The sequence below is a fragment of the Geotrypetes seraphini genome, chromosome 12, assembly GCF_902459505.1.
Source record: "Geotrypetes seraphini chromosome 12, aGeoSer1.1, whole genome shotgun sequence".
NCBI classification, from domain to species: Eukaryota; Metazoa; Chordata; class Amphibia; order Gymnophiona; family Dermophiidae; genus Geotrypetes; species Geotrypetes seraphini.
In genome coordinates this window covers 1,051,523-1,063,605 of record NC_047095.1, presented here as the reverse complement: position 1 = coordinate 1,063,605, position 12,083 = coordinate 1,051,523, and the positions used below count along the sequence as shown (strand labels likewise).

The following is a 12,083-nucleotide window of genomic DNA, read 5'->3' as shown; positions in this document are numbered from 1 at the left end:
TAAAGAAAAGTAGAAGCTTACTTTTTATATATACTATAGAATAGGCTCCCAAAAGGTCCCCTTTAAAGAATTGCCCTTATAATAGGAGAAATTCTTCAGTATCATGCCCCTTAAAAGACCTTGCTTCTATCCCTACTATATTGCCTATCGAAGGATAAATATTTTATTAAGTGTGTCATTGGGAAATTAGTAAAATATCTGAAGAAGTAGAAGGTTTTTATTTTTCACTTTGAATTTAATATGAGCAAAGTACATTTTCTTTTTTTTGTAAATTCTTTATTCATTTTTGCATGTTACAACAAGTGTAGCAGATAAACTCATATGAACTTAAAAATACACACTTGATTAACTCTCATATAATACATTAAGTATAACAATTCATTACAAATTAATATTCTAGAATATTTTAAATATTATGTAATAAACCTAATATTTAAATTATTCTTATTAAATAGAAAATCCTCCCCTCCCATCACAATATTACATACAAGTACCATTACGTTAAAACTATTGATATAATCATATATTATGAAATAACAAAAATAAAACCCACCCATTTCCCTTCTAATCAAATATCAAATATATTTTCTTGGCTTTGTTCCCTTTGTGTGATCAAGTTTTGTAAATCTTGTAAACCTAACAAGGATGATAAGACCCTTAGAATGAGCTTAATGAGGCATACATTATCCATGAATTGGAGAAGAAAGGACTGGGAGTTAAGACCACAGGACCAGATAAACTTCTTCTTGGCTCCTCGTTTTACAGTGCTATCTGGAAATGCCTCAGCAGTACATAGGGGAACATATAAGGGATCACAAAGAGTGCTATGATGGCTCAAAAATTGAGAATCCTGTTCAGTTTATCAGAGCAGATTCTCTTATTTCTTATGCAACAGGACTGGTAGTCTTGACCATTGGGTTAAACCCCCATTAGTTGCAAGGGTAGTAGAGAGCCCATTTGTTTGCATGCTACACCTCCCATCACTCTGGGAGAGCTCCACCCTCTCAGTCTTACTCTCTACAAGCGATGAGTAGGGAATCTCTTTGTTCTGCTCAAGTTCAATCTTTATTATTTTTTTTTTTTGGGGGGGGAGTTATTATCCAGTCAGAGACTTTTGGTGCTGCAGAGGATCCCTGTCACCTCGGGGCATCTCTGGCTGCAAGAAGATACAGACTGTTAGGGCTGAGGTCTGTAGCCCATAGGCCCATTCCTCGCAAGATTCCTGTGTGGCCAGTCTGCATCAGTAGTTCTCAGAGTTCAGGGTCCATACCCTTGGGAACAATCTCACCCCAGGTTCATTCACAGTGGGCTTCAGTGGCTCACCCCAAGTTCTGTCTGCAGTGGGCTTGAGCACAGATTGAGCGGGACCCATGGTGGTTTATCCAGGATCAGAGCCGACTTTGTTCCTTCCCCTCAACATCACGCTGCTCTGGTGGGGGTCTGAGAGTCCAGTTCCAGGTTGAGGGCTGGACAGCAGTCCAAAGAAACAAGCCATTGGTTGGATTCCAGGCTTGTCTGAGGCAGAAATTTTCTCTCATAACTGATCTGAGGTTTCCCTATACAGCTACAGCACAGCAACATGGCACAGTATAAGGCTATTGCAGCCTATGGGAAAAATTGGGAGGGTGGGGGTCCTTAAAAATCATTTTTGAAGGTTTTTGAGGTTAGGGATCAGGTCCCCCACCTCCCCAAACCCCTTCCCTGCATTCTCCACGGGTCATTTTTGGCACACTCCTCTGGCAGCGTCGCATCATCTTGGGAAAAGTCTAGAGCAGTCTCACCTGCAGAGATTTGCAGGGTGGCCACTTGGTCCAATCTCCACATGTTCACTAAATTTTACAGGGTGGATGTGGCAGCTGGGCTGGACACTGCCTTTGGGTCCTTGGTACTGGCAGCAGGCTCAAGACTACTAGTCCTTTTGCACAAGAAGGAAAGATTAGGTTCTTACCTTGCTAATCTTCTTTCTTATAAATGGGAATGGTAATCTTGATGCCCGCCCTGTCTGAAATACTGTATACTAGCCTGCTTTCTGTTTCAGACATGTCTGCTTAGTCATATTTCTTGTTTCTATCGCCTGCCCAGTAGAGTCAGTAATGAAGAAGAATTCATTCATAAGAGCAACACAACTATTGATGCACTCAGGTAGGTGGTTCCTTTTATTATCACTTTGTTTCCTTTGGTTGTGGTTAATCAGCATTATTTTTTAATATTTTTATTTAGAGCAGAACAGACTTATGTAGTGTCAGAGAATTTTCCCGCACCCCTCTCTTATGTTTGCACTCTTAAGACTCACTAGATGCTTTGGTACCGACTGAGGGCGTGGAGCTCATCCCAGAGTGAAGGGAGGTAGAGTATGAAAACAAACAGTGAGCTCTCTACAACCTTCACAACTAATTGGGGGTTTAGCCCGATAGTCAAACTACCATTCCTGTTTACAAGAAAGAAGATTAGCAAGGCGAGAACCTAATCTTTCCATCTGTTACATTTTGTGCATTTGTAATGAAGACTGACTTACCTGTTTTTAACCTCATACTGTTTGGTTTTATAGAGCATAAGAAACTTGATAATACACAGCACCTATCTTTAGCAGAAGACAAACCCCTGTCTTGTTCTGAATTCAAATCCCAAGCTGGCAGAAAGCATATACAAAGCAAACGCACCTTCACATCTCCTCCTCAAGACCATGAGCAGAACCCAGACATAGATAGCACCCTCGAAGACCTTTCTGTACATTCCTTTGTAAGGTAAGGTATCCTTTCATCTTTGTTATATATATGTGGTTTAAACAGTGGAATCAGTCTTACATAGGTATTTTAGGGTGGTGGGGTGGTTAAGTCAATGATATCCAAACCTGGTCCTGGGGGCACCCCTGTCAGTCAAGCTTTCAGGATATCCAAAATTAATATTCATGAGAGAGATTTGCACGCAGTCGTTATCTTGAAACCTGACGGGGATGCCTCCAATATCAGGTTTGGAAACAACTGGATTAAGCATATATTTTATTTATAGGCCCATAAGAGTGATCTAAGAATGAGTAGCTGCATGTTTGACAGCTAAGTTTATCCCAGGACAAGCAGGCAGCATATTCTCACATATGGATGATGTCATCCACAGAGCACTGATGCGGACAGACTCACAAGCAATCATGCTTGAAGAACTTCAGAAAGTTTGTGACTGCCGCACCGCACATGCGCGAGTGCCTTCCCGCCCAACGTAGGGTGCATGTCTCCTCAGCGTCTCCTCAGTTCTAGTTTATCCGCAGAGCTGAGAAGCCCCTACTTTGAAGCTCAGCATGTTTAATTAGTGCCTTTCAGCCACGGCTCGTCTTTTTTTCATCAAGTGTGTGCTTTGCGTCTTTCTTTTCTATAAAACAAACAAAAAATATATATATATTTTCTTTTCATTTGCGTTTTGACAGCGGGGCCTGCTTCGCAGCCTCAGCCTTCGGGTTTCGATTTGGCTAAGGTAGTTTTTCCCCCATGTTCTGTCCGATAACTGGATTCAAAAAGCGTAGCCGGTGTCAGCATGGAATTTTGATCACAGACCTTCATAACTGGTGTATACAATGTCTGGACCCAGACCACTGTTCCGGGTCTTGTGTGTGTTGCGCCACGTTACAGAAACGATCCCTGAAGAACTGTCGAGTTCAACAGGAAAAAATCTTCAGGAGCATGAATTATACTCTTGATAAACCATCGACATTGGCCTTGACTTCGATATCGATGAAGCCTGTCTTGACCAAGCCATCATCCTCGGGGAAGGCTTCGACATCGAAGACATCGTCGTCACCCGATGTATCAATGTCACCCACTCAAGGTAAGCTAGTTAAGAAGCCACCAGCTTCCCAGTTGGAGTCTCAGGCCATACAGGCATCAAGTGTAGTCGTGCCGGCCGTTCAGAGACTACTTAGGTGGCTTACCTCCAAATCCCAAGTTACATCACCCTCGCCGGAATGCACCGCAGCACCAGTGATATCGTCTAAACCAGGGGTGTCAAAGTCCCTCCTCGAGGGCCGGAATCCAGTCGGGTTTTCTGGATTTCCCCAATGAATATGCATTGAAAGCAGTGCATGCAAATAGATCTCATGCAGATTCATTGGGGAAATCCTGAAAACCCGACTGGATTCTGGCCCTCGAGGACCGACTTTGACACCTGTGGTCTAAACCGTCGGTATTGGTGCCTGATTTGAAAGATATGCTCGAGGATATCTTTTGCAGGGAGTTTGGTAACATAATGGCCAAATTTAATCCCGCATCGACACCTCTGTCTGCAGACCAGCCTGAGCATCACTCTTCTTCATTGGAAGGTGTCAAATCCTTGAGGCTGTCTCAATGTCATTCCTCCTCCTCAAGTCATATTTCATAACATCAATCCAAGTTACCAAGGCTTAAGCATCGATCTTCAATGGGACGTTCTACACCTCCATTGAAGCAACATCGAGATTGGGAGCAGAATTCGACATCACCTCAATATCGCTCATTGAGGTAAGATTTGCAATCCTCTAAGCATTGTTCTTTGAGGCAGAAATCTCTTTCGCCTAAGCAGTGAACATCGAGAGACAGATCTTCATCTCATGTTCGATCATCGGGGCTGAGGTCATCATCTCCCAGGAACTGATCTTCAAGACAACGGTCCTCCTCTTCTCAACGCTCATTGAGGCAGCAGACTCCAGCGTCGAGGCATCATTCTTCAGAGCATCTTCAACAATCAAGGCATGAGTCCAATTTTTCATATCCAACTCCTCAGTCAGGGAATTATGTTTCTAAATCAAAACATTCTTCACCAACACGCTCTGTCAAGAGGAAACACTCTGCATCGCCTGTCCCACACCACAATGTTCCAGGGGTCATTATTATTCTTCTTTGCCTGAGGACTCAGATATCCATTTTTAGTATGCTCCTGTGGCTTCCCCATCTTACTCAGTGCCAGAAGGTTCTCCACAAGCAGGTTCTCATTCTTCTCCTCAGAGAGAAGCTTCACCATCTGAACTGGTGTATTTCACCAGATTTCTTCATCAAATGAGTAATGATCTTCAAATTGTTCTGGAATCCAATTCTAAATACACTTGGACGAGTAGGAGCTGTCTCGTCATCCTAAGGAGTCTCTTAAGTTGCCCATGAATGGCATACTTAAACATACTTTTAAACAAAATCTGGATATTCATTACTCAGTTCCAGCAGTGCCAGCCAAACTGGATTCTCGTTACAGCCAAACTGGATTCTCGTAGTTCAGTGTAAAGGCCTCAACTTTCACACCAATCTTTGGTGGTTGAATCTTCTTTAAAGAAATCCAACCCTTCTAAGGTGTATGCTGCAGTTCCCCCAGATGTGAAGGTAGAACAATGGACAAATTTGGTTGTAGATTGTATCAGAGTTCCATGATGGCAAATAGAATTCTGAATTATATTTTTGTTTTCACCTCGTATTTGAAATTTTGTATTAAAACCATGTCTTCATATTTCAAATATTTGCCTTTTTATCATATATCTGAGTTTAAACATATGCATCGTACTCTCATACAACTCCGATTGCACATGGTACAGGCAGCATATGATGCCTATGAGATGTCTTCAAGAGTCACAGCATTTTCAGTGACTATGTGGCGGTTGGCATGGTTAAGGCTTGTAGACATGGAACCTATTCTCCAAGACAGATTAGCGAACATCCCCTGTCTTGGAAAATAACTTTTTGGGGAATCCAATCAGGATGCCACTAAACGTTTGTTTGAGAATAAAAAATCCTTTACCTCCTTACTCAGACCAAAACTTAAACCTTTGGCTTCCAGGGGATTTAAGCCTTCCTCCTCTTATCAGAGGTGCTATCCCCCCCAAATCTGCACCGTATTCCAGACCACCGCCAAAGAAGCAGTCTCAACAACAGCAATAATGTCAGCGGAAGCCTCAGACACCGGCTGCGGCCAAGCCTGCACAGCCTTTATGACCATCTCAGCCAGAGCATAACATCAATCTCTCTGCCTCTGTCTCCTCCTCTTCTCATTGGAGGTCATCTACACCATTTTTATCTACAATGGGAATTGATCACTTCCGACCTCTGGGTGCTCTCCATCATCAAGGAGGGTTATTCTCTTAATTTCCTTCAGATTCCATCAGATCACCCTCCAGGAGAGTTTTCTTCCAATTCATCGCAGACCCCCCTTCTTCTCTAGGTATTGAAATGTGTGCAGTCATTTCACAGCTGCAGCACCTCTCCCTTCTCCCTGAACATACTGGAGAATACTTGCTTCCTAATGTTGAAAAGAAACAGGCATCAAATCTTCAGTAACCTAACAGCAAAAGAACACACTAACATTTTATCCCTCAGACCATACATTAAAGCCCCAAGATTAGAAAACAATGCACTTCTTTGCATTCAGGTTCAATAGATAAAATTTCATTACTTTGGATTTAAATGAGTAGTGTGCTGATGATTTTGTTAATCTCTGTGCACAGTTTTCATGTGTGCTAAACTCCTTTCTTCAAAGAGTGGCATAACAATGCAGAAAACTGTTCGCAGAATCTGCATACTTTTATATTGGCTTCTCAATTGAGTAATTTCCTACTGATTGCTATATGTACTTCCACTAAATGGAGGAAAAACACAGCAATACCTGTTGCCATGGGACAGTGGCACCCTGTGGTTAAATTGTAAAATCTATACTTTGAAATCCCTTAACAGTGTTATCTAATATATTATCGCACTTGGTTTCATTTTGTTCTACCTGTCAGACTAAAAGAATGATTGGGCACCACTCCTTTCACACTCTCCCTTACCTCCAAGTCGGAGAGCAACAGAGAAACATACATATACATAAATGAACCATGCTCCAGATGCTGTCTCCATTTGTTGTTTTGTTAAGATAGACTTTTAAAAAAGTGTGCTCTGTGTCTTTACATCTGCTCATGACTGAATTTTGACAGAGCATACATCATTACGTGCCCTTAAGCACAGAGTATAGGAGAGAGAAACTTATGTATAACATTCTTCAAGAATGAAAGACATTTATTTTTCATTTTTTCCCTTCTCTAGTCTCACAACTGACTCAGGAAGATCACAGAAATCCCTTCAATCTCCCCCTTTTTCAGGCTCCCAGAATTCTTTGCAGATTGATGCTCCTGGGAATTTAATAGACAGAACACATTCTCCTGCTGGTATGCCCACAAGAGCACCTGCCTCAGAACAGAAACCCACTTCAGCCTTTCCAGAAAACAATCTGGGATTTGAAAGGGAGGGGACTGGAGCAACAGGTAAGAGTCTTTTGTACCCTTTATCTTTAAACAATAAAGACTTGAGGGATTGGAAGTAGTTTCAAGAGGGAAACTTTGTGATATGCCGTGTATTTGCAATGGTTTTCAGTCATTGAAAGTGTTTTGGAATCATTCCAGTAGCTCAGCACAGCTATGCAAAAGGACATGGTCTAAAATCAGTGTTCATAGCCTCTGGTGGGAGAGAAGTAGTTATCACTTAGGGGAACATCTAGTCAAAGGATGATTGAAAGATTCCAGAAGAAAACCTGTGAAGGACTATCACTGCAATGACCAGCCTAAGTAGTTTAGTATGGATGAGAGAAATGCATTGTGAGATAAATTCTCAAGTAGTTGTAAGTGAATGCTCATGGTGTCAGATCTCAACCCTGATTCCAAATTGACATAGAAGCCTTTCTCATTCTTTCAGTCAATTTTGAGCTCCTTTCTTTCCATTCTGTTGCTCATTTTTGACCAGGTTGTCTTTTACCCTTTTCTGTTGATCAATCTTATTCTTCACAGCTTCTGTGGTATTTCTCTTCTGGATATTTTTTTCCCCCAATTCTTTATTATTTTCAAAACTTACATTAAGTGTAACAATAAATATCACATTTTATACATCAGTGACACACTTAATATTCCATTACTATTCATTTCAGAATAGTACCCCCCTCCTAAACAATCACAATGCCCATCACATAAAATTTCTATAATGAACCCCAAAATATCTAAATTCATTAATTTATCAGACCCCCCAATCTCCACCCTCCTGGATGTGCATATTATAGGGAAAAACAATAATTAAACATTACAGTATTTTGCTAATGGCTCCCAAATCTCCTGAAATTTCTTAAAATTCCCTTTCTGAATGGCTAAAATTCTTTCCCTTTTATACATATGATACAATGAATTCCACCAAAAACTATAATTAAGCCTCGTCCAATTCTTCCAACTACTTGTAATTTGTTGTATGGCAACTCCTGTCAATATTAATAAAAGCCTATTGTTCTTAGATGATATTTGACTTATAGCTCTTGTTGACATGCCAAAAAGCACAGTATCATAGGATAATGCCACTGGATTTTCCAGCAAACAATTTATTTGGCCCCATATTGATTTCCAAAAAGCCAAAATAAATGGACAATAGAACAATAAATGATCTAAAGTCCCTGCTTCAAGATGACAATGGCAACATTTATTAGACTTAAAACTATCTAACTTTTGTAACCCAACAGGGGATCATAATGCTCTATGTCAGTGGTTCCCAACCCTGTACTGGAGGACCACCAGGCCAATCGGGTTTTCAGGCTAGCCCTAATGAATATGCATGGAGCAGACTTGCATGTCTATCACTTCCATTATATGCAAATCTCTCTCATGCATATTCATTAGGGCTAGCCTGAAAACCCAATTGGCCTGGTGTTCCTCCAGGACAGGGTTGGGAACCACTGCTCTATGTAACAGAAAAAGCCAAGTTTGTCTCATAGATGCTGACATTGTACATCTCAACCTCCAAGTCCAGATTTGTGGCCATTGAGATGCAGGAATTTGGTGCTTAATCTCAATACTCCAGATGTCCCTAAGACCAGTTTTTGGTTTCTTATTTATAAATCCAGCTAACAATTTATACCACTGTGCGGCCTGGTGTCCCAGGAAGTCTGTCTGAAAGCATAAGAATTCCAAACTATATTGATTTTTAAAATTTTTCCATTCAGGAAACCCTACCTGAATGGCCACTTCAGTTGCAACCATTTATTAAGTCCAAATTTATGTTGCAACTGTGAAAAGTCAAGCAGCTTACCATTAGATATAACATCCTCTAAAGCAGTGGTTCTCAACCCTGTCCTGGAGGAACACCAGGCCAATTGGGTTTTCAGGCTAGCCCTAATGAATATGCATGAAGCAAATTTGCATGCCTATCACTTCCATCATATGCAAATCTCTCTCATGCATATTCATTAGGGCTAGCCTGAAAACCCGATTGGCCTGGTGTTCCTCCAGGACAGGGTTGGGAATCACTGCTCTAAAGCACAGTTCTTCAACCGCTGGTCCGTGGACCGGTGCCGGTCCGCAAAAAAATCTTGCCAGTCTGAGAAGGGTTCAGGACCCCGTCGCAGCAAAAGGTGCCAGCGTCAGCTGACGTGCAACTTCCTGTTGCCGTTGCTATGCCGGCACTCCTGCCTGCCACCACTTTATGTTTGTCATTCCTCAGCTACATGGTCACATAGTTGGGATGAAGAATTACGAGAGATCCATTAAAGCCAGCCTTCTACCATATATATTTGAATAGAAACTGAAGAGTTTTGGTCCAAGAAAGGACAAAAATGGGGGTCTCAGTTTATATTCAGGTCTCTTTCCCCCTCTCCCTCCCCAGTAGTAACAGCACTGTACAGTCACAAAGGAGACGGTCTCTGTTCAAATGAGCTTACAATCTAATCAATCAAGACAGGATAAACAGCTGGATGCAGAGGCAAGGGTTACAGTTAGCAGGGGGTGGTTGAACTGCTGGCTGGGGTGATGAGCAGAGGGCAATGGGGAGTAGGGATATAAGTTGAAGGCAATCTCGAAAAAGTGGGTTTTCAGCCTACTTTTGAAGAAGATAAAAGAAAGGGTGTGATGCACAGACTCGGTGTATTCCAGTGGAATCCCCCCACCCCCTCCTCTCTCTGTCTCTCTCTCTCTCTCTGATGTTATAACAAGCTATGAGGGTGTTTTACAATGTAATGTAATGTAATTTATTTCTTATATACCGCTACATCCGTTAGGTTCTAAGCGGTTTACAGAAAATATACATTAAGATTAGAAATAAGAAAGGTACTTGAAAAATTCCCTTACTGTCCCGAAGGCTCACAATCTAACTAAAGTACCTGGAGGGTAATAGAGAAGTGAAAAGTAGAGTTAGAGGAAAAATAAAAATAAAATAAACATTTTAACAAGACAGCATTGATCTAAATACTTTGGAAGGTAGAAGAGAGGAGAGAAAGGAATAGAAGCAGAAGGGGGAGCCGTTGAACAGTAGAATTCTGGAGAAATTTAAATGATAGAAATAGAACAAAACAAAGACAAAAGGCAAAACAATAGATAAGATTAAAGATAAATCATAAGCTGGAAAGAAAAATAAAATAAAACTTTGTCTTCAATCCACGGTTTCAGCGTCAGTGATGAAGTGGAGCAAGTAAGTTTAGGAGGAGCGATTGACGTTTCCAGAAAGGGCTTCTTCAGGGAAGAGACTTGGCAGACAGTCCCAGGATGCCTATGTCTCCTCCCCTGCGATGTTCTCCCATCCATGCATTCCCTCCCAGACACACTGCCCGTGCCCCAGCCGCTCCAAGGAGGCTGCCCCAGATGAGGCCCACGGTGAATGCAGGATTCTCTCCTCTGCGGGAAAGCCGCCCGGAGCCGACAGTCGATCTTCTTAGCGGATTGCATGGGGGGAAGAGTTCACACTCTTGGTAGGATCGGGTCTGTGTGCTCTCGGTGGTTGTGGCTGGTCTCGTTGCTGCTTAGGTGTAAAAGCAGTTGATCTCCACTGCTGCTGATATTTAAAAGCAGGCAGATTGATCTCTCCAATGGACTGCAGGGGGAGGAGTTCACACTCCTGGCAGGATCGGGTCTGTGGGCTCTTGGTGGTTGCGGTAGGTCTCGCTGCTGCTTGTATGTAAAAGCAGTTGTTTTTCTACTGCTGCTGATATTTAAAGCAGGTAGATTGATCTCTTAAACGGGATATAGGGGGAGGAGCTCACATGCCTGGTTGGATCGGGGCAAGGGCTCCTATTATAGGCTGCTTAGGTGTAAAAGCAGTTGATCTCCTACTTCTGATAATATTTAAAAGCAAGCATATTGATTTTTCTAACGGAATGCTGGGGGAAGAGCTTACTTGTTTGGCTGGATCAGGGCAAAGGGCTCTCGGTAGTGGTGGCTGGTCCTGTTGCTGCTTAGGTGTAAAAAACAGTTGATCTTCCTAGTGGACTGCAGGGGGAGGTGGAGCTCACACTCTTGGCTGGATCGGGTCTGTGTGCTCTTGGTAGTTGCGGATAGTTCCGCTGCTGCTGAGGTGTAAAAGCAGTTGATTTCCCACTGTTGCTGATATTTAAAAGCAGGTAGATTGATTTCTCCAATGGACTGCAGAGGGAGGAGCTCACATGCCTGGCTGGATCGGGGCAAAGGGCTCTTGGTAGTGGTGGCTGGTCCTGCTGCTGCTTAGGTGTAAAAGCAGTTGATTTTCCTAGCGAACTGCAGGGAGGGTGGAGCTCATATTTTTACAGGACCGGGACTGTGGGTTTTTGGTGGGTTGGTCCCGTTGCTGCTTAGGTGTAAAAGCAATTGATCTCCCACTGCTGCTGATATTTAAAAGCAGGCAGATTGTCCAGGGAGAGGAGCTCTGCACTAGAGAATGACACGGGGAGCGATCCCCGCAGCGAACCGCTGCGTGGCTGCGGTTTGGCTGCGGGTTATGGTGACCTCATTAGCAAATCGCCGCAGACGCGGGGACAAATCCTTTCACCGCCCGCAAAAACGGTGAATAGATTTGTCCCCGCAGGCCAATGTCCCCCCTTCTAGGAACCGCTATTTACCTGTGTTTCACCTGCACGTTGCCGCATTGACTCCGCCCCCCAATATACTGGCTCCTCATTTGTCAGATGAACCCTTCCTGCCAATAGAACCCGCCCCCCCCCCCCCGACGATCGCCGGCAGGAAGGTGCTCAGCCCTTCATGCCGACAGAACCAGCCCTCCCCAACGATCGCGGCAGGAGGGTACCCATCCCCTCCTGCCTACCCCAACCCCCCCCCAACGGCCCTCCCGACGATCGCAGCAGGAGGATATCCAACCCCTCCTGCCAGC

At 43.1% G+C, this 12,083-nt stretch overlaps 1 protein-coding gene across 3 annotated transcripts in view; it reads left to right on the top strand.

The window, feature by feature from the left end:
- Positions 1–12,083, top strand: part of CEP350 (centrosomal protein 350) — a 411,819-nt gene that overhangs the window by 149,428 nt on the left and 250,308 nt on the right. For all 3 annotated transcript variants that reach the window (XM_033915952.1, XM_033915951.1, XM_033915950.1), the window contains exons 15-16: positions 2,549–2,744; positions 7,026–7,243. In XM_033915952.1, coding sequence (XP_033771843.1) covers positions 2,549–2,744; positions 7,026–7,243 — 414 coding nt within the window. The remainder of the gene's footprint in view (positions 1–2,548; positions 2,745–7,025; positions 7,244–12,083) is intronic.